General features: G+C 37.8%; 3 protein-coding genes across 11 annotated transcripts in view; 2 read left to right on the top strand and 1 right to left on the bottom strand.

The window, feature by feature from the left end:
- The first annotated feature begins 9,951 nt into the window (after positions 1 to 9,951).
- On the top strand, positions 9,952 to 14,605 carry LOC143452788 (uncharacterized). Its single transcript, XM_076953890.1, has 6 exons — positions 9,952 to 10,110; positions 10,410 to 10,452; positions 10,574 to 10,673; positions 11,966 to 12,128; positions 13,020 to 13,070; positions 13,903 to 14,605. The coding sequence occupies exons 1-6, from the start codon at positions 10,042 to 10,044 to the stop codon at positions 14,047 to 14,049; spliced, it is 573 nt and encodes a 190-aa protein (XP_076810005.1). The 5' UTR covers positions 9,952 to 10,041; the 3' UTR covers positions 14,050 to 14,605.
- Positions 13,905 to 22,922, top strand: part of LOC143452786 (serine/threonine-protein kinase/endoribonuclease IRE2-like) — a 24,644-nt gene continuing 15,626 nt past the window's right edge. Inside the window, exons 1-11 of one of the 9 annotated variants that reach the window (XR_013115098.1) lie at positions 13,905 to 14,002; positions 14,708 to 14,901; positions 15,289 to 15,428; positions 15,821 to 15,966; positions 16,222 to 16,408; positions 16,784 to 16,952; positions 17,125 to 17,201; positions 17,325 to 17,396; positions 17,545 to 18,280; positions 18,811 to 18,913; positions 19,070 to 19,177. Coding sequence is in view for 7 of the 9 variants with exons in the window: in XM_076953883.1 (XP_076809998.1) it covers positions 14,819 to 14,901; positions 15,289 to 15,428; positions 15,821 to 15,966; positions 16,222 to 16,408; positions 16,784 to 16,952; positions 17,125 to 17,201; positions 17,325 to 17,396; positions 17,545 to 17,693 (1,023 nt within the window). In the remaining 2 variants the exon portion in view is untranslated. Of the gene's footprint in view, positions 14,003 to 14,707; positions 14,927 to 15,288; positions 15,429 to 15,820; positions 15,967 to 16,221; positions 16,409 to 16,783; positions 16,953 to 17,124; positions 17,202 to 17,324; positions 17,397 to 17,544; positions 18,914 to 19,069; positions 19,178 to 22,922 lie in introns of those variants that run through there. The other 8 variants (XR_013115099.1, XM_076953888.1, XM_076953884.1 and 5 more) reach the window with 8 other exon arrangements.
- The window catches only part of LOC143452789 (uncharacterized), a 3,597-nt gene continuing 683 nt past the window's right edge, over positions 20,009 to 22,922 (bottom strand). Inside the window, exons 2-4 of the mRNA XM_076953891.1 lie at positions 21,596 to 21,721; positions 21,452 to 21,490; positions 20,009 to 21,172 (exon numbers count right to left, since the gene is read on the bottom strand). Coding sequence (XP_076810006.1) covers positions 20,863 to 21,172; positions 21,452 to 21,490; positions 21,596 to 21,721 — 475 coding nt within the window. The 3' untranslated portion in view covers positions 20,009 to 20,862. The remainder of the gene's footprint in view (positions 21,173 to 21,451; positions 21,491 to 21,595; positions 21,722 to 22,922) is intronic.

Below are 22,922 nucleotides of genomic sequence, written 5' to 3'. Positions count from 1 at the left end.
CGTGGTTTATGGTAGCAAGGTATTGTTCTAGTATCTTTAATCACAATCGTGGTTTCAAACCAATATGTGATATAGTAAGTGTGTCAAGTGGTTTTTCTGTACTGGTGTAAAATCGATTTGAATTCTTTGTGATGAAAAGCTTAGAATAACATGGACACATGTACACGTGTGATAGCAGTTAATTTGGCACTACCTCATTGGTCAATATTTTAGTATATAAAACAAGTGTTGGATTTAAAATCGCTCTCTTGGAAATTCTCTCTTCTCTGAGTTATTTCCCTTGTTCTGCTAAATTGAAGTTATTACTGAATTATTATGAAAGTGGGATCATGGTGTAAATATTGCTAATTCGATACAACTTATTCGGACAATATAACAACTAAACTTTATGAAGTTGGTGTTGATTTAAGAAGCAGAATAGAGAGAGCAAACGCAACGGAGTCAAAGACAATCATAGGAGTCAGACAATAAAACTGAAAGACTGGGTTTGGCTTAGGCCATCCCAAAACCATTACACCATCACACCACTCATCCCATAAATGGTGACCCCGACTTTCTTCTACAACAAGAAGAGAATACGCACCTCTGACGAGCAAGCAGCAAGACGAGAAGTTCAAGGCCACAACGAACTCGGATTATTACTATTCTGCGACGTTGGCTGTACTTGGGATATATATCGAACTGCTTAATATTGCGGTAATGTCTTTGTTATTATTTCTTGTTTACCTTGGTAATTTTCTATTCATTTATTGTTAGTTTATGGCATCGTTTCTACCAATTTTCAGCTCTAAGTATAATTTGCGCTCGACTAAAACCAAACCTACGTTATCGCCTATCTTTAATAGGACAACGCGAAAGACGCCTACCCCAAATTTTGTAAAGTCGCTTATAGAAACAAGTCCTACATCTAGAACCAGTATAATGTCTAACCCTACCGAGGAAACCTTCGCTATTGTAACATCCCACGTAACTGTACCCGATAGTAGTATAAGTCGGTTGCCGGATTCAAATGTCGTTACTTCAGTTTTGAGTGAACTGACAGTTTCTCCATCGACATCGAGCAGACAAAACCCCGTCATGTCGACGTTCGTAGTCCCGCCACGTAGTAACTTTGCTTCCGATGGGTTACCAGTCGATAGAGGTGTACGCGCCTCAGGATCGTCGCTGAATATACCTAAGCTTTGGCCTAAGAATATTTTTGCCTGGGTGTCTGTTGTGGAAAACATCTTTGTCGAACATAACATTATATCCGAACGTTCGAAATTCTTACATATTATTTCGGCTTTGGATTCTGGGCATATAGATCGTGTCAACCATGTAATTTTGCAACCAAACGCCGAAGCACCGTATCAACATCTGAAACATGAGTTAATCAAGCAGTTTATGGCCAGTGAAGCTTTGCGCTTGAACAAGTTATTGTCTGATACGGACATAAACAGCACGACTAGGCGTCCTAGTGATTTGCTGCGCGATATGCGAAACACACTTAATCAACATGGTCAAATTGATCCGATGGTGGAAACGCTTCTCAAAAAGCTTTTACTCGATAGACTTCCAGCGGATGTTCGCAAAATTTTAGCGGCTTCACCAGAATTGACTTTGAGTGAATTGGCGGATAGAGCAGATAACATTTTGCAAGTATCTAACCCACACATGTTTGCGGAAACGACAGAAGGCAAATTAGACGCTAAAACAAGTGCTCATCAACCTCCACGGGCGGATGCTACGCAAATGCTTATTAATGACAATTTTGAACAACGTATCACTCAACTTACTACTGCTCTAAATCAAAGACAAAACGATACAAGAGGTTCAGCAGCAGATAACGTGTACCGTTCAAATCCGTCTTATCGTGCACCACAAAGATATCGACATACGCAGGACCATGCAGGTCATACAAATTTTCGTCAGAGAGTTCCGTTTGCGCACCAAGCAACATTTCGTCCAGCTTTTCGTCCTGCCCAGGACGGACGTAGGGCTGGAAGTAGTCACTTCAACAGACCAGTTGCGCAACAGCATAACCAACCACCTGTATGCTATTATCATGCTATGTTCGGCCGAAATGCTTACAAATGCAAGGAACCATGTGTCTACCATGCCAGATTTGCAAAAAACGGCCAAGGTTCTCCTCCCGGCCCTTATTAAATTCGGTGGAGGAGAACAGAAGTCAAAGAGCTACCTTTTATGTATACGATTGTAATTCTGCCCTTTCATTTTTAGTAGATTCCGGTAGCGATGTCAGTGTCTTACCCAGTAGTTTTAAAGGCACGGGAGCCCGACATCCAATCACGATGCAAGGCCCCACTGTACACTCCAGCATCCGTTGTTCTGCGACAACCAAGCTCAAGTTGGATTTAGGTTTTTCTTTCTGCTGTCCATGGTCGTTTTATATTTGTGATAAGTTACGCCAGCCAATTTTGGGAGCTGACTTCTTACGCCATTACGGTCTTTTGGTAGATGTTAAGCACAGACGTTTACTCCATCCATATTCTCATGAACAGGTTTCCGCCCAGTATTGCGGAGGAATCAGGAAGAAAATTGGCATATCTAGCACTGCTCTGGATCACATTATCAGTGACGATGACGTGGGCATACGTGGACCACTTCAAGCTTCAGCGGCGAATACGTCACGCTGCGACCGAAGCACTTCTGAAGATAAGGACCCTTCGGCGACACAACCCGTGCTGGACACGAACAACAGCGATTCTAAGCCACCTTTGGCGCTCCTGGGGGAGTTTCCAGAGATTACTGCACCCTTACGGCTAAAATTAAACCCTAAACATAATATTAAACATTATATCAATACAACAGGACCGCCTGTTTTCAGCCGCTGCCGACGTATGTCACCGGAACTGGCTCGCGTACTACGAAAGGAGCTGGACAAGCTGCTGGAAGCCGGAATCATCACACCCGTTTCACAGGAATCCCAATGGGCATCACCCATTGTTCTCGTCAAAAAGAAAACCGGTTCATATCGTCTTTGTACAGATTTTCGTCAGGCGAACCTTCAAATTCCGAGAGACACATACCCCTTACCTCATCTGCAAGATTTTCTCAATGAACTCGATGGTAGTACCATATTTTCGGTTTGCGATTTAAAGGCGGCATTTCATCAAATCCCCGTAAACCCTGCAGATGTCATTAAAACTACCTTTACTACGATTTTTGGGAATTATTCCTATAATTCGCTACCATTCGGGATCCGGAACGCGTCACAGACTTGTCAGCGCTTAATGAATCATGTTTTTCAAGGTGTTTCCAACGTGGCAACCTTCATTGATGATATTTTGATCTTCTCCAAATCGCATGAAGAGCATAAGGAGCATTTACGCACTGTATTTGAACGACTTTCCAAATTCGGCCTGGTGATTAACAGAGAGAAATCCATTTTCTTCCAGGAGGAAATTAAGTTTCTGGGTCATATGGTGAGCAAAAACGGGATTCTTCCCTTACGAGACCGCGTAGCTGTTATTCGGAAATACCCATTGCCCGACACGGTAAAGGAGCTTCGCCGATTTTTGGGTATGTTTGGATTTTATAGACGCTTCATTAAGAATTGTGCTGCCTTACTCATTCCCCTTAATTCGATGTTGTGTAAAGTCAAACGGCCCAGTCAGAAATTGGCATGGTCTGAGGAAGCTCAGCAAGCTTTTCAGGACTGTAAAGAACGTTTAGCTTCAGCGACGGAGCTCTGTTTTCCAAAAATCAATGCAAATTATGTTTTGTCATGCGATGCTTCGGGAAAAGCAGTTGGTGCTGTGTTAGCTCAATGCATTGACAATAAATGGCAGCCTTTGGCATTCTTTTCAAAAGCGCTCAACTCAGCACAAAGAAACTATAGCACCTTTGATAGAGAACTAACTGCTTTGTTTTTGGCCACCCGGCACTTTGCAGATATTCTGATTGGCAGGTCACTTACCCTGGTGACCGATCATCGCCCCATAACACAGGCTTTCCAAAAAGCTGGCACATCAATGTCCCCGAGACAAACCCGTCAGTTCAGTTACTTATCTCAGTTTACCGAAAAGCTCATTTACCAAAGTGGACTTAGTAATGTTATAGCGGACAGTTTGTCCCGTATAGAAATCAATACTTTTCAGTTACAGGACTATACTATCGACTATGAACAATTCGCTCAAGATCAAATGGCTGACGCATCTGTAACAGCACTGCTGACCGACCAAACTGGCCTGAAATTGGAACGCCGTAAACTTCCGGATTCGGACCTCTCGATTCTGGGTGACATTTCACAGAAGAGATTTCGACCGATCGTGCCGACCACGTATCGTGACGTCATTTTTCACAACATTCACTCGCTCTCACACAGTGGATACAAGAGCACACTCAAACAGATTGGCGAACGCTTTGTATGGAGTGGTATGAAAACGGATGTCAAAAATTTTTGTCGTACATGTTTGCCATGTCAACAAAGTAAAGTTAGCAGACATAACAAAACACCTTTACAGCCGCACAGTGAACCCACAGAACGATTTCGGTTTATTTTGGCAGATATTGTTGGACCATTGGTGGAAAGTGACAATTGTCGTTACATTTTAACATTTGCTGACAGGTTCACGAAATGGGTTGAAGCGATTCCTATACCAGACGCCACTGCAGCGACCATTGCCAGAAATTTCCTGCTGCACATTGTTGGACGCTACGGAGTACCTGAACAACTTCACACCGATCGTGGTCAGGTGTTTATGAGCAAAATTTTCACAGGCGTATGCAGGACCCTTCGAGTCAAGCTTGTTCATTCCCTGTCATTCCGGCCTTCCTGTCTTGGATTTTTGGAACGCACCCACCGAACGTTGAAAGGTGCCTTGAGAGCGTGTGAATTTCCGCAGAATTGGACGGCCAACTTGGGACTAGTTCTTCTAGGTTTACGGACATCGCTCAAGGAGCATGTAAACTGTTCCCCAGCTGAGCTTGTATATGGCTCTACCTTACGAGTTCCCGGGCAGTTTTTCGAAGCCCTGGACGATGACACGCCTTCACCTTCTCAATATGTGCAACATTTAACGGACTTTATGGCTACCTTGCGGTGCACACCGCCAGTACATCACGCTACTCCGCCAGTGTACATAGACAAAAGTCTTGCGGATTGTACGCATGTATTCATTCGCGTTGATGCTTCTAGGCCTAGCTTATCTCCTCCGTATGCAGGACCTTATAAAGTTTTGGCCAAATATGACAAGTATTTCACCTTAGCTATTGTAGGACAGCATCCTAATGTGTCAGTAGACCGTCTTAAAGTAGCTCATTTGCCTGTTTTTGATTCTGTAGATATAAGCATTCCGCCAATGAAAGAGACGGATATAGCTGATGAAGTGGTTCGTGATACTGATCACTTGCCTGTTTTTGATTCTGTAGATATAAGCATTCCGCCAATGAAAGAGACGGATATAGTTGATGAAGTGGTTCGTGATACTAATGATATCTCTATCGCTGCAGATTCCAACGTTGAGTTGAGTGGACTTCCGACCTCTCCGGTAGACACTGCGGAAGACATTGCAGTCGACGGCATATATTGGGACGCCTTAACCGACATTCCACCTTTACGCACCACAAGCCGAGGACGTCAAATTCATTTGCCGAAGCGTTTTCAAGACTAAACATGTACGTGCCACTTGCCTTATACTTGATTTGCATAGTTCTGGTCTCCCAACCGACAATTGGCCTACAAACCTTTAACCTGTGTCAACCACATTACAAAAAGGGAGAATATTTTATACCTCCGCCGGAACCATGTTTGCATAAGAAACATACTGCAATTCACCAATGCACAGCCAAAATTTATGATCCTAGTCACCGCCTAATCGACATCGAGGTTTTTGTATGCCGTACGTTTATAACTACCTCAATAGCAACCCATTATTTCTTTGGATCCAAAAGTCACGATGATAGTACAGTCGCAGGACCTGCACCTAACCCGGATGCTTGCGATCTTTGGAGAAGAACTTTTCAAGCACCAAATGTTGGAGAGTTGAAGCAGCAAAACGAATTCACATGGGCGACCAGTAACAAAGTCAAACGCAGTTACAGCTGGCCCTCTACTACCACTACACGAACAATCAATGGCATCCTGAACAAATCGATTTTAAAGTATGATCCGGTAACGCAAAAACTGATGTCGAGTATTGCCACTTTATCGAAGTGCCAAGTGTCTTCGGGTTCCTGTATGGTGGGAGCCAGAACATTTATATGGAAATTTAAACAATCGTTTCAATGTCCTCAGACTGTTCCTCAGGGAGTCCATAAACTGTTACTACATTACCACAAAGAACATTTATACCGAGTGCAAATCAAAGCTCTTGGGATTAGTGTGCATCATCGTGCAAAGTGCGCTGAAAAGACATTTCAATGCTACAGCCGAAACGCTATTTGCACGCCTACAGGACTGATTCTGGTTCCGCAAAATTGTTCGGAGCTTGCAGCTTTAGACTTTTACAAAACCGCGACAGCCAAACAGCAATCCAACGACGTACATAGCCGCTCGTCCAGTTCGGAAGCCGGTGCCCTTGCAAGATTCATGACGGAAAGCAATGACAATATGGCTGACCATGTGTCTAATCTAGTGGACGATATACATTACCTAGAGTGTCAAGTTGAAACACTCGTCTCATCTCTTTATGCGCTGGTCGCACGTCAATACCCCGGGGAAACTTTAACCGCAATTAGCGGACAGAAAAAAGCAGCCGTCACCATAGGCGATCTTATAACAGAAATTCAATGTTACCCAGTATCGGGAACCGTATTACGAAGTCTGGTGTATAAGGGTCAGTTTTCTGCTAGGCCCTTAGTTGAATTCTTCTATAATAATGGATCCAAAACGCTCGGTCAAATCTACCGAGACGGAAATCTTTATAGAGGAGTTCGATATGTAGAATCCTATGTTCCTGTTCGCATATTCTCATTTAACATTGGTAACCAATTTTATCAATTTGAGAATTACTCTCTGAGTCAAATAGACTCGGATGTGCAAGCTTTACGGCCGTCTTTCGCACCAGTGAACTTTACAGAACCAGACATTGATTTTGAAACCTTTATCGATGATTATCCTTCAGAAGAAGACCAAGGATTTGAAGACATCCAAAATATGTTAGTGTCGATGAGCCATTTTAAGCTCGCACATGATAAATTTTATCATTTTCTAGATGCCAATACTGATCAAACTAGGGATTACGATTTCTCTAGCGTCAGACACACAATCGAGAACACCTTCTCCAATGTATTTTTGAGTGTTTTATCTTCTATTACAAATCCTGTTTTAGGCGGGATATTGGTTATTTTACTATTCATGGCAATGTTTTGGGGCTTTGTCTTAACTATTTGGGCAATTAAGTTTTACAGAGGACATGTAGTCGATTTGGCACGATCTCTCATCTCTCGTGTCCGTCGCATCCGTCAGCCAGCCATGGAAGAAAACGTCCCTCCCGACGATGTTCCAGAAAACAGAGAGGATTTAGTTGTAACGCAAGAGGTCCGGCATACCGACGAAAACCCCAATGAACCGTTATACCCCAATTTACGTCAGCATTAGGCTTTGTCGCGGCGTTGTCCTATACGGTTATGACGTAGGTACAGCGCGAACGTATTACCTTTACATTTGCGTTTTCTCTGGTTCACATAGCTGATTCATACCTTGTGTTTGTGTGTTATTTTTTATATGTAGGTGTCTACTTATATGTAGTGTGGTATTAGGTTTTGTGTAAAATTACAATTACCATTCTTTTATGTTACTTTGGTTTGTGGTAAAAGTATATAACAAAAAAATATCAAAATATTTAAAAACCCTTCTATATAACATAGTATTAGTGAAGAATGTTTACTGCTATTTCTTTTTCTTTTGCATATTCCATCTGTGTACGTTCGTTGACCGCTACACAATTCTGACTGGAGAGAAAACAAATTCTGCATTCACATTGCAAGCTGACAACAAACAACAAGAAATCTTGCAACCTGCCAACGCCGACAATTCCTACCTCGAAGCTTTTATGGGTTGGGGGATTTATGTGGCGTTTGGATATCATCAAATTATAATTGACACTTTTAAAAGGCGGTTTTTGCATTCTCTCTGGCTGGAATTAAGTAAATGTTAAAACAGACGTATTTATCGTGTTAATCTCTTATTCAAACAAGAAATTCAGAACCGACATATTTAACGCAGATTGAAGTGTTTCAAATAGCATTGTTTTCACGGCGTAAAGTTTGAGTGTACTTGAAAACGTTCAGATAACGTACAATGCGACACGTGGTTTATGGTAGCAAGGTATTGTTCTAGTATCTTTAATCACAATCGTGGTTTCAAACCAATATGTGATATAGTAAGTGTGTCAAGTGGTTTTTCTGTACTGGTGTAAAATCGATTTGAATTCTTTGTGATGAAAAGCTTAGAATAACATGGACACATGTACACGTGTGATAGCAGTTAATTTGGCACTACCTCATTGGTCAATATTTTAGTATATAAAACAAGTGTTGGATTTAAAATCGCTCTCTTGGAAATTCTCTCTTCTCTGAGTTATTTCCCTTGTTCTGCTAAATTGAAGTTATTACTGAATTATTATGAAAGTGGGATCATGGTGTAAATATTGCTAATTCGATACAACTTATTCGGACAATATAACAACTAAACTTTATGAAGTTGGTGTTGATTTAAGAAGCAGAATAGAGAGAGCAAACGCAACGGAGTCAAAGACAATCATAGGAGTCAGACAATAAAACTGAAAGACTGGGTTTGGCTTAGGCCATCCCAAAACCATTACACCATCACACCACTCATCCCATAATATTATCACAAGACAGAATTCAAGCAACTAACAGCATAGTCACGCAATTTGAGAAATGAGAACTCATATCATTGAAGCAGAAGTAAAACAAGTTATCAACCATCAATCGTCCTCGCTCATATTAAAACAATTACCGCCAGCATATGCGGTCTTTATGACAGGTATGTTCATTGTGTAATACTTCACACAAGCAAAACATTTCTTTGTCATAACATTATTCCTAGCACCCCAATAAAAGGATTAAACTGCATAAAGGTTGATTGGAAGGTTTATTTTACTAAAACTGCATGCGCATCAGCTTTAATTATTGCCACATGATTTTGCAAACGTGAACCATCGTACTTAACTGTACTGCGTTGTTGCACATTCCAACATAAGCTTACATGTTCCTTGCAAACCCGACAAAACACAGACTGCTTCCTAAATTATGGACTGCTAGGCCTGGGCCAAAAAGTCAAAATTTGCAAGATGACTTGACAACTGAGGTCCTGAGTGGGATTGAGCTAATGCTAAAGAAAATCACATAACGCAATAATTGCGCAACACTTGGTACTGTAACTGAAAACGTATCATTCAAAAGTAGCCTACCTTTAAAAAAGACCTACAGTTTTTTCAGTTAAACTGTGGTCGTGGATTTCTGTGCACGCCATGATGTCAAAATTTGCCTGTTTGCTCACAGGGTTCATTGTCAAAAGTTGCTATACTTTCCAGTCAAGCCCACCAGCTGCTTGAGATATAATGCCAAATTTTTACTTTTTGGTTAAAATTTAGGGGTCAAGCCCTAGTTTTCAGATGCACAACTTGAGTAGCTGGGTCTGGTATGCAAAAGCATTCTGTGGTTGCCTACTAGACCCAAATTTGGGTTCGTTATTTTATGCATTTGTAGCTTTGTGCTGGCTTCGTGGCAAATTTGTTTCGAGTTCAGGGTTTCAAGTTTACTGGAAATAGCCTGCAAGGTTATTGATCAGAGAACTTGCACATGCGACATTTTTACGTCACTATGCCTGAAAAAATTTTGACACAACACCGTCTGCACAAAGCTTTACTGAAAGATTCTTTGTTTACTTATTAATATTACGTATAGTGTTGACAAGTATACATTTAAATTACTTACAATAATTCACGTAATTTAGGTACAATCATTTATACAGATTTGAAACTTAATATTTAGTAATATATATTGTTTAGGTAAATGGTTCATTTTCAAAACAGTTCAAATCAAACACTTAATCCATAAGAAAAACAAGAAATGACTCAAAAAAAGAAGAAAAAAAGTCAACTTGGAAACCAGGGCAATCAAAGTCAAGCAATCCAAAAAGCAAGTTATATTAAGTAATTTAAAATGGATTTTTTTTGCATTTTTTAGAACAATGATGGTACCATTGTTAAAAACATAACTTCAACGGAAGAACATGACACAAATTACTCTAATCATAAATCAAACCTGGCCTGATTTGGTTTTAATTCATAAATTTGCTTATAAATGTGCTTATGCTTATGCAAACTATATTATTATTGTTGTTGTTTTTAAAAACTAAAATAGGTAAGAAAGAAAGTGCATAATGTAACCTGAACTTGCATTAAAAAGTAATTCATAAAACTGTTTTTAAATTTTAGAAAATCACTCCAACATTGAATGCTAAGAATAATGAGAATCAAGGTAAGACATTTATTAAAGTTTTCACTGCTCTATGTCTTTAACATGAAAACAAACCTAGAACTCATGCATCGTGTTGCATTTGAAACTCGCAAACATTTTACTGATATTTTTGTTTCTTCAGGAGCTGCTCAAAGCTCATTTGCTTCAAAATCTGGTGGTATGTTATATCAACGAGAATCCGAAAAATCAATTAAACAAACAGCTCTTTTCGCCATATACAAGTAAGTTTTCTTCTCTAAAATCTAACACACAAGCAGATAGCTGTTGAAGTGTTCAGATTACCGCATCTACTGGATTACCGGATACATACTTGCCTCGCAGATATGCCTTTTCCTTTTTTTATTATCGAAATGTGGTTTACGGTGTACTTGGCAAATCTGGCATACATATATATATATATATATATATAAATTAGAGTCTATTCATTTTCTTTGGTGACAAATGTATTTAGTATACCGATGCATACGACTACAGTGAGACCTCGTTAATCCGGACCCCCGATGAACCAGAATCCCCGCTATCCGACACAAAACTGCCGGGAACGGATTTCTTCCTATGCATTTTACCCCTTTAATCCGGAAACCCCGCTGTCCGACTCTGACACAAAAGTTTTGGAACAAATGTGCTAAATCAATAGCGATAAAATACGATAAACCGGATTATTAACTGTTAAGCGAAAATGATTCACGATTGTCCTAATACAGTATGTAGTTAGTTGACGAAACAATAGCTGATTATCTACGCATAATAACGTTGCGGTCTTTATTGATTCAAAAGTACAGTACTGTACAGTATTTTAGAAACGAAAAAATAAATTGTTCATCAACAGTAACAAACAACACTTTCGCGGTCGCAAAAAAATACTTACAGTATATAAGTTGAGTGCGGCAATCTATTGAAGACATACTGCTGCATCTCAATCGTGCTATCAGCTTTTGATATCGCATTGCGCAAAGATTAGAAGCAGGTCAAAGAAAGTTCAAGACTGCTGGTCCCGCCGGAATGCTTCGCCATGCAAGAGCGGTTGTCAAACCGATTTGCGACCGCATGTTCGTCACTTGGAGAGCATTCGTCTTTAATACGGTGGTTCTGGGGTTCGACACTGGGTTGGATCATACAAAAAATATAATTTTATTTTAGTTGCTGTCCAGCAAGAAAGTCGGTACTTAGAATTGGAGTAAGGTGCATACTGCATTTTGAACACGGTACTGCATTTGCAAGATTGATTGATTTTTTATTTTCCGATAATCCGGATACCCCGCTAAACCGACACTTTTGACGAAATGAAGTGGTCCGGATTAACGAGGTCTCACTGTACTTGAATTTCATCCAAATTGTGTTCATTATTGTTTGGGTGTTTGTGTGCTTTCTACCACTATGAAAAACAACACGCTCAAGACGTATGAAATATTACTGTTTTTACTGATAGCTGGTTAATGAAAATAGACCTGCCATTGTTTCAGTATGAAGTATGCTAATACATGAATCTTCAGTGACATTAGTTAACTTAAAGGTGTAAAAGAGAAGATGGAATACTTGTTGCTGAGAAGTATTTGCTGGAAAGGCATTTTCAGGATGCAAAGGCTTGCTTGCGTGAAATCGAAAATTTCAAGGAAATCTGCAAAAAAAGATCATATCCTGATAACGTTGTTTTATACTATGGAACCGAAGAGAAGGTATGTAGCTTTGTGTATATGCGTTATTGCATTGAAACATCGCACAATAAAGAGAGTTGGGCAACTGCTCATTCAAAACATTTTGTTTTGGTCACGTTAACCAAAAGTTGATTAATTTATGAATTTGATAGTTGATATTCTTAATTAAAACCTAAAGCATATACAGTCGACTCCGCTTAATTCGGACACTTTGGTTCCGCTCACTTTTGTCCGAATTAAGCGGAAAATCAATTGTTCGTTTCATTGTCATGCATAAAGGCAAAAAACGCATTTAAAATACTGTACTGTTGCGTAATAAATGAATTGCAGCTGCGCTATACTGCAGTAACTGGCACTGATCGCATAAAACGTCTTCATTTACTTTAGTGAGCAATTTCACTTTTTGTGCTAAACTTTTCTGTACAATTTTGTCCTACAAGATGGACGCAATTGTACCGAAGTAAAAGCGACTATGAAGCTGGCAAGACCTTATATGAGTTCATTGTCGATTGTTACTGCATGGATCGTCATTGTTTCACCATGTAATCACTCATAATGCAATTGCATCTTGTCTTAAAACGAACGAAGTACTGTTTATTGTGTCATAACCTAACGATGGAATTGCGAACCTGTGTCCGAATTAACAGGAGTTTTTTACGTTCAATTTTTACTTTTGTTCCGTTCCCGAGCATTTTGGCCGAATAAAGCGGTTGTCCGGGTTATCCGGTGTCCGAATTAAGCGGATTCGACTGTATATACATATTTATAATATATATATTATAATAATATTGGCGAATCAACTTGTAGAAATGAGAGTAGCTAGCCGGAAGTATTTTACTAGCTGGTAAATCTATAAGGCTAGCCTATAAAATTGCCTGTAAAATCTATCAAGTTGCTTTTGCTTATTTTTAGGGTGACTTTGTTTCAATCTACATGGAACTGTGTGATGGTGATCTTGAACAGGTAATAGAACGTTCTGTGTGATGTACTTGTGTTTATGTTTGTGTGCAGGTACTATACATGGTAAGTTTGTCACATTCTAGAAATAAGTTTTTTTAATTAATTTAGGTTCATTTTACGTCGTTTTAGCTAGTATTTTGAGCTAAATGTTTAAAACACAAATATCATACTGTTTGTAATTTAATAAATTATAGCAGTAACAGCTTTTGATGTCATAGATATCATAGATGAACGAAAGTGTAATGGAACTTATATTACCATTTACCAGTATCTTTAATTTATCAATGCGTCAATCAATATCATGTGTTACTGATCATGAATAAAATGGTAATATAAATATGATGTCCATTGGCGAATAACTTTATTTTATCGTCAGTGTTTTGTTTCATTTCCCACTTTGCCATATTTTCTCTGACTGCCAATAAACCCAACATACTTTTTTACTTTATTATTACTGTCTTACTTTTTACTTTACTCTATTACGGTCTGCGATTGATTGAATTTGATTTGAATTTGAATTTGACTTGTTTTGAATGAATTGAAATTGATTTGTTTTGCCTGCGTGTTTGATTTAGCATATCAAAGAACTTCGCGTTACTATGGTTACCCTACAAACTTTAAACCAAACATGGCAGCTATGACGCTGTGAATATCACTGTTTAACTAACTGACCTGACAATTAAACTTTTCAGAAACTTTTGGAAATACGTTGCTTAAGTTGCATGTATTTGTATATTTAATATATCATTGCACAAACATTAAGTTCTTGATTAGATAGTAAATACTCACAGTTTTTTTTTGAAGTTGATAGAAACTGTTTTAATTAATTTTTCAGTGGGCAAAAAGCGGTCTTCCCAAATGCAAGTTGACTTCTTTGGAAATTTGCAAACAAGCAACTGAAGGAATTCATTATTTGCACACAAAGTGTAATATGAGTAAGTGCCTTAAGTTTGTTAGAGTGTCTGTGTGTGGGAATGATTGAATGAACAATTACGAGCATAAAAAGTTGGTGGTGTTCAAATGGTTTTCAAGTAGCCCAAACTTGCTAAAAGCAGCACAGTTGCAGGTGAGAACAAAATTAAGTCCGAAATTAGTTAGCTTTATGGTAAAGTAATGTATTTACCTGCCGTTGCATTTGCTTCTGGCAAACTCGTGGTAGTTATGAGCATAGTCAATGCCATCTTTCTGCAATATCTTTGAAATTTAACTTGCATATTGCATTGCACAAGAGCACTTTTGTTTAAATATGTCAAACTCTATGCTTGTGTTCAATCTATTAATTAATGTTTTGCTGCTTAAAAGACGACTTAATACTTTTTCACAATCTGGAAAGAGCTTGAGAACAAAAACAAAAACTTTTTTGCCTGGTTCACAATTTAAGTTTAACTAATTTTCTATTGATTGGATTTTATTGAAATGGTTGTCACTAATCCTACTCTGCTCTTTGCAGACAGTTTTACTCAAATGTGTCTCATTTGATAAATGTAACTGGGTTTATTAGCTCTTGCAACTTAGTGATATATTTGTTTTTACCTAATAAGATGTTTTTCTACTAAAATTTGACAAAGTGCACAAAATCAAAGCTAGTGCAACGCAGTAATTTCTCATGATGAATGGAGATTTTTTTCTATTTCTTGCAGTCCACAGAGATGTTAAGCCGTGCAATTTTCTGATCCGCATCGATGATGATGGAGCAATTATTAAAGTGTGTGATTTTGGCTTGACAAAAATACTGCCATCCGGTGATACACATGCAACCACCAGTTCGAACAGCACTCTCTCGTACATGGCCCCCGAGTATTTGCAAAAAGAAGATGGAAATGATAAACAATGGGTCTGTTATTGGCCTGTATTTCAAAGTAATGCATGAACACGATTTGTTCTTTGAAAGTTTATTGAAATAGGTTGAAAATCAACGAATGTCCTCGTTTTATTAAATAAGAAAGAACAGTAAAGTAAAGTATCACAAAATCTAGAATTCAAAATTGTATAACTCTGGGGTTTCGGGTTCTTGACTTTGACTGTCTGCTAGACTAAACAGAAAGTGATCACTGTTATATTATACTCAATCATGCACTTACCCGACTGCTTTTGTTTTTTATTCAGCAATTATTTAATGTATAGCAAGTTTCTATGAGCTTTCTTCCAGTTATTTTGTTCCTAACTAGTGGTACATTGCAAGTTTTTTAGTTAAAAACTAAATGAACTTCTTTTATCACAGAGACCATCAGCCGATGTTTTTTCTCTTGGAATTGTATTTAACTTCACATTTACTAGAGGACGTCATCCCTTTGGTAAAGTTGACTTTCAATAATATACTTGAGAAAAAAGCACCTGATCTTAGCTTCAAAGATTGCCAAGGTACATAATATAAAACTTCTTCATTATGGATCCATCTTTGCCATGGAAATCTAAAGTTTGAAGGAAAATTGAAGTAAAACATTTCATAACTTTCTAAAAATAAAAACTTTCTAAAATTATTTTGCCACCATGAAACTTTTAGTTACCAAGTGCAAGTAGCTTTGAAAAATTTGCTCCGAGTTCACAAAAAAGCTTACAAAGTCGTTTTGGTAGAGTTGATGTAAAAACTTTGCTTAAACGCTTGTACTATGGTGCATGATGGTACAGTTGTCAGGTCATATACCCTGGTTAATAAATATACTTGTACCATGTTGTTCAGTAATGTTTTCAATAAACTTACGTCTTAACTCTTAATAGATTTAATCCATTTACTTGTAAATATTTTATTTAAGCTTTTCCATCTATGGAGCAAAAGGAACTTGCTTATGACCTCATAAAGAAGATGCTTGACTTTGATCCTAGAAAGCGACCAAAAATAGAAGAAGTGAAATGTCATCCAATTTTCTGGGATTCAAAACAGAAAGTTGAATTCTATGAGGTTTATTGGTGTTCATGTTGAGTTTATATTTTTAGTTTAGTGACATCTTGCGGATAATTTAAATTATATTTTGCCTTGGGTCATATGGTGATAGCTCACGTATTGATTAGAAACAATTCTCAACATTTATTTACATCATACATGTTTTCACTGAACCTGTGACCTATATGTGTTTGTTCACTGACATTCTTGTCATATTACAACTGATCGTAAACTTACTAAAGTTTAATTATGTTTTTAATTTATTTATTTCAGAAAGCAAATGATCATTTCCATCGACTTAAAAGAGATGATGTTGAATGTTATGATCAACACCTGAAAGAATTTGAAGAACATAAAATAACAATTAACAATGTTCCTGGCTCACTACGAACAGAGGAAAAATATCCACTGAAGAAATGTGGAAATATCCACGAACTTCTTATTATGATAAGAAATATGGTGAGGTTTTAAAACTTTTACCAGGTTACTGGATGTTAAAAAATACTTTATCTTATGTAAATAAATTGCGCATGTTCTCAACCAGCAAATCCTACCATCTGTGCACTGGTATGTAGAATAGTTGCAGTTTGAGCTGCGACTATATTAGCTGTGTAAGTAGCAATTCTAAGGCATATGCAGGTAGGTCCACTTATGACTTATCACTAAATCTCTGTAAACTTCTTGCAGTGAGTTTGTTGATTCGGAATTTTATGTATGTCTTGTTAAACGTTTGTTTTATTTTCACTGATAGCATACTTTTATGACAAAAAAGGTTGTTGTGCATTCATATAAATACCAGAAGTTCTAAGTTTTATGTGTAAACATTTTTCCAAAGATCAGCATGCTCAACAAAAATCCGAATCTTCTAAAGTTTGCCTTGGAGTTTCAGAAGATGGCGGTAGTAGAAACTATAATGAGTTTTTGGAGTCACTCACTGGTCCATATCCTCGACTACTTGCTCATTTGTATGAATTCTTAAGAGACAAAAGCATTGGAAAGCCAAAGTAATCAGCTTCAAGTGTTGGATCTCCTCCTGTGTCTGTAAAATACTTAAAGTTTATTTTAAGTATTTTAATAATACTTAATACTGTATTAGTATTTTATTAACACTTGAAATACTGAGAAATACTTAAAATACTTTTCCTCTTAAATGTAAAGTGAACTATTATGTTGCAGATTTTCTACCGATGAATCTGCTAAGTTTTCTGCAGAAGTTCTGTCACATCAGCAAAATCATAATGGTGAGATCATTGGTAAGAGATAACCAGCAATTATAAGCAGTGACAAGCTTGTTTCATCACAATTATCTAGTATCTTGGTAACCAAGAAATAATATGTTATTAATATCTATATTAATATACTCTCCCGGCTCTCAGAATTGAAGTCAGAAAATAAACCGTCAGGTGGAGCTGGTGAGACTTCAAATACCCGTGTTGGAACTTCTCAAGGTAAACGAAAAGTTTTGGTGAAACAAGTAAAGCTAATTTTTGCTTTCATGTGAAATAACTATACTTAGTAAGGGTTATTGCAAGCAGAAAATATGCGAGTATTTATACTGCAAATATAATTTCAATCAACTCAAACTTGAACTTGCAGTAATTCTTAATACCCTGGAGCGCTGTTTCCAATACTCGGGGTGCCGCGAAGTTTCTTCCTTCATATTTACATCAGCAACGACTCTGGCAATCGAGCTTAGACTCCATAAAATGAACGGATCCCGGCTCGCATTGGTGTCGATTGTTTGAAACAAATTTAAAATTAGGGGGGTAGAGGCGATTTAGATATATACAGGGAATTCCCCTTTGCGAGAACGTTAGAGCAACACCGTGCGTTGTTATACATGTTGTTTGTGTTACGTGTTGTTATACAATACATGTTATATATATTATAGCGCTTTGCTGAATTTTTAAAAAACTTTTGCAGTGGTCGGAAAGATTCGCCTCGAACTTGTTTACGTCCAATTAGTTGTTTCTGAACCAAAATAATCTTTCCAATTAGTTCCGATTCTGAACCAATTTCGTTGCTGCTAATCTCCTTCTATTGCAGAGTTCCGGCGCTTGTTGAAAATAACCCACACATCGCAGTAGCAGTGTTCCTAATGCTTATAAATTCCGTCATATTATTGAATACTTCAAAGTTTTAATGGAAATAGGAGTTTCCAGTGCGGCGTGGTCCTATTCGTTATCGTCTCGAAAAAGAATGTAGATGGCCAGAAACCAACCACCATTTTACATTAATTTTCGTTCATTAACGGTCGTTTGTTGATTAAAGGTCGTTTGAACTACATCAGTGCAACGTGGTTCGACGCCCGTGCAGCATGACCCTAATCTATGTGAGTATTGTTTCCTATTCTCTTTTCTTTGTAAGCCGGCGCGCAAGTCACAAGACCCTATACGCACCTGCACAAGTAGCATCACGTGCACTAAGGATCACGCGGCTTGAAGTTGTAACCTTATAAAAATCGTGTAAAGTGTTCAGATCTCCCATTTGTGGTTTACCTTGCACGTCTCCTTGTTATCTTCGTGCACTTGCTGTTTTTGTAAATTTTAATGCATTTCGAACATTTTGTTTTAACCACTGATGTCAAATGTACTTATCAGATTTCTATTTAGCGCTTTGCTGATTTTTTTGAAATATTTTTTACTGTACTCGAAAAGATTTGCTGGCTTAGAAATTGCTCATAGTCAATTAGTTGTAACGGATTCCGAACTAATTTCATTGCTAATTTCCTTCTCTTGCAGAGTCCCGGCGCTTGTTGAAAATAACCCACACATCGCAGTAGATGTGTTCCTAATGCTTATAAAATCCCGTCGTGTTGTTGAATACTTTAAAGTTTTAGTGAAAATAAAAGTTTCTTTGTAGGCTACAACATGGAGGTAGGAAATGAAGGGACAAGGAAAAGCGATGAATAATAATTAAAATGAAAATAAATAAAATATGGAAGTGTTTGGAAATTTTTATTTCGGTAGTGAACATTTTTTTAGTGGTAGTAAGTTAGTAGCAAAGTTGTAATTTATTTAAAATAAAACTTGTCTAGTAAAAAGCATTGAAAATAACGCAATGACCAAACTTCTTCCAAGTAGCGGCTTGTTTTGAAATTTTTAAAGGACTGCTATCGCAGGTCGTTAATCTACTTTCAACGCAAGGGGAGTTCTCTGCTGAGTTCATCCATTTGTATGTTCAGCATTGCTTGGCTGCTTGTGAAAGCACAAAGGATGGAAGCGTGCAGGTATGATACTTGTTATCGTTTCGAAAAAGAATGTGGATGGCAAGAACATCAACCACCGTTCTACATTAACTTCCGTTCATTGACTTTCGGTTTCATAACGAACTACAGCAGTACAGTGTGGTAAGTCGCCGGTGCAGCATAGCCCTAAGCTTATTCTATGTGAGTATTGTTTCCTCTTTTCTTTGTAAGCCGGCGCGCAAGTCACAAGACCCTATACGCACCTGTACAAGTAGCATCACGTGCACTAAGGATCACGCGGCTTGAAGTTGTAACCTTATAAAAATCGTGTAAAGTGTTCAGATCTCCCATTTGTGGTTTACCTTGCACGTCTCCTTGTTATCTTCGTGCATATGCTGTTTTTGTGACTTTTAATGCGTTTCGAACATAATGTTTTAACCAGAGATGCCAAATGTACTTATTTATCAGATTTCTATTGTTTTTGACTGTTTGTTTTCATTGAACAATTGTTAAAAGATTGCGTGTTTTTTGTTCACAAATTCAAAGAAAAAAGTTCAGCAAGCTTAGATAGAAGTGTTTTACCTTCGTTATTATGCGGAATCTCAAACAATTTTCACTCTCATGGTAATTTTCACATTTTTCGTCCCGAGATCTAAATTTCAGAGCACTGACACTCGTTATCTGCTTATTTAAAACCAGGTCACGTATGTACTTATTTTACTTTAGCCACTTGTTACTTTACCTGTTTAGCATTTGTGCTATTTGTGGATTTATTTCGCAGCAACCTCCCAACGCACTGCGTTTGTTGTAAGTCTTGGTAACTATAAACCTGATTAGTGATTACACTGCAAATAAGTAGACTGTAGGTGGATGGACACAGAGATTTATTGTAGAAGAATGAATACACTGACAATATGTACAAGTACAAATACATGCACTACAGCAATAATCGGTGAGCATTTCTCACACACATCGGAACTCGCCATAACAATTCGTTTATATAATTGGCGCAATTATGCGGAGACCGATCTAAGAAACTATACCAATGCCTGGTGCAGAATCTTAGCTGGCGTATACCAATAAGGCTACATATGACTGTGACGTAGAACTACAGAGGAGAGAAATCTGAAAATGATTTATCGCACATAGCTACTCCACTACAACCAACATTAAATTCAATACGTAATTGATTGTTAAACTGCAAGTGCCAACAATTAAGATTGGTGATAATCACATATAGCAGGGCACAGCGTGTGACGCAGTGATAAATACGTAATCGCCAATGATGTAAGCGACTGGTGATGACGTATGACTGTAAGCGTGGGAGATCATTATCTCTCGCTGACAATTTATTTGTGTCCGTTAAGTTGCAGCATTCAAGGTTTTGTATTTTAACTAAATAATCTTTTATAATTGAGCTAATATAAGAGGATTAGTCGACTGGTAGTGCCTTGGCTTTTATTGCAACATGCTCTTAATTATGCAAATACTGAAATTACCAAAATTATTTCTACTGCGCGGTATTACAAAAAATGTTTTCTTTACATACGCACGTAGCCCAAGTATAATACAAATGAGCATAAGATTTAGCTTGTATGTTAAAACATAGACATACTACAAAGTGTGTTAAAAGTGTCTCAAAATTATCTAAGGTTTATAATTCCTTCCGAATAGCTCTCCACTCAAGTTTGATTAAGAATAAAGATTTTAACGACCACAGTAACAAGTCACTGCAAACAACCAAATCTTTTAAGAAGGTTTTTACAAAGTTTTATAAAAGACAAAGGTTTTTGTCTTTGTTGTTGTTCAAGTTTAAGTTTACACTTTTGTTGCAGATGTACTGGGCACGTCTGGTTTATCCAATTGTTTTTACAAGGTTCACGATCGTTATTTTTTTTACAACATGTTGTTTTTATTTTTGCTGCCTTGACAACAGAACAGCCAATATCGCTGGCACTTAGCATTGGAGAAGGGGAAGAGCAAGGGCAGTTGCATCGGTTTATGAAGGACTTTCTTCCACACTTGGGGACTGGGATCCTACAAAACGAATCGTGTTAATAAGAACATTAGATGATGAACGTAGTTGAAAAGTTCATGACTATAATAACGGTGAAAGAGAAATCAAGGGTTTTAAAGTAAGTAGGTCTACTGGTTCAAATTTATGTTGAATTTATTTAAAACCAGTAGGAATTATTTTAACGAAATTTGGTTGAATTTTAATTTTTAAATTTGCTTCTAACGCACAAAAAACTTGTGAAATACAATTTTGTTCTAAATTGTTTAATTTAAAAGTCAACTTCAATCTTCAGCACTTACCGAGGGCCAAGTGCTGGTACTGGTGCTTGTTTTTTTACTCTGAAAAAAGATTAAAACAAAAAATTAAGCATTAGACCACATTAGCGAGACTGATATTGACCGGACAAATATGGTAGATGTCGCTACTTCTCGCTGTCTACTTACCGTTTACGCGATATTTGAGTTAACTTGGGTGCATGGTTTTCTTCTTCCACGTACAGCGCAGGCAGAGTTTCTGGCAAGAAACGTTGTTCGGACAGCTTGGTACCATCTTGGTTACCCTTCTGATTTCTGCGATGCAAAAGCTGGTTTTTAACCTTGCATTTACATTTGTGATCACACTTTGACGAAATATATGTTTTTAATGTATTACATTTACTTTAATACATTTTGATATATTTCTTATTTTATACAATTTATGCATGATACGAATTATTCGATTTGCACTTTTACATATGTACGTTGTGATGTCACCTTAGTATTGGTCGATTGCTATGAGCGGAGTTGTGCGTAATCTATCACCTATGTTGTTCGTGTGTTAGCCACCTAGTTTAGTGCGATGTTTTATCCAATGTTTCACGTTGTTCTCGTGGGCTATGTAAAATTGCTGTGAGCGTATTTCGAGTCTTCCCAACTCTACGTAAGAAACACTTTAACGTCGTTTCAAGTCTAACCCTTAGCTGGCTTGGAAGAGACGGTGCAATTCATCCTACAGTGAGAGCTTGAACGAGCTGGTGTTGATATTGTCGCTCGATTGGTCTCTCCTTCTATACGTAAGGCATTTTAATTCATACGAGCCGTCCTATTAAATTGTTTTCACATACAATCTGGCTTGTGGGGTGGCTTAGAAAGCTATTTACAGTTTTATGATTGGCCGTTAAAGCAGGAGACCTGGAACACTAATTTGGCGTGACACCTGGGCGTAGTAAATATAGATAACGCATTTGGCTTGATCCACAATCTCGGTACAGTTTCGAAAGCCACGAGAATTCTGCTCGATCGCTCAATGTAGAACGACCTTTGTACAGTCAGCGTTGAAACACGAACTCATAGCCAACAACAAACCCCAATATGCGCCTAAAGATTGCTATCTTATAACCGCAGTAATGTAATGTTAAAATATCGGTCACGTATGTAGCTTGATCAATAATCTCGACACAGTTTGAAAAACAAAGAGAAGTCTGCTCCAGCCTTCAACGTAAGAATGGGCTTTGTACCGAGCATCACACAAACAATCACAGAAATAGAAAAGACTTTATTTCGATACCTTGCGCGTTGCAATTGGGTTACTCCAGGTCATGCTCACATATGACGTCATTTCGCAGTTTCTTTGGCATCGCGGCCTGAAGCTTTGCAGACGTTTTAGAAATTATTTTGTTAAAAATTAATAAATCTTTCAGTTGGTGTTTATGCGACAGTTAATAATGTTGTTTCCTTGTTGTTTCATCTTGTATCACTCAAACAACCACAAAAACAAAAGTTTATCAAAAAA

This window comes from Clavelina lepadiformis, chromosome 4, assembly GCF_947623445.1.
Source record: "Clavelina lepadiformis chromosome 4, kaClaLepa1.1, whole genome shotgun sequence".
NCBI classification, from domain to species: Eukaryota; Metazoa; Chordata; class Ascidiacea; order Aplousobranchia; family Clavelinidae; genus Clavelina; species Clavelina lepadiformis.
Note: the sequence above shows the minus strand (reverse complement) of the source record. Positions and strands in the feature narration are given on the sequence as shown.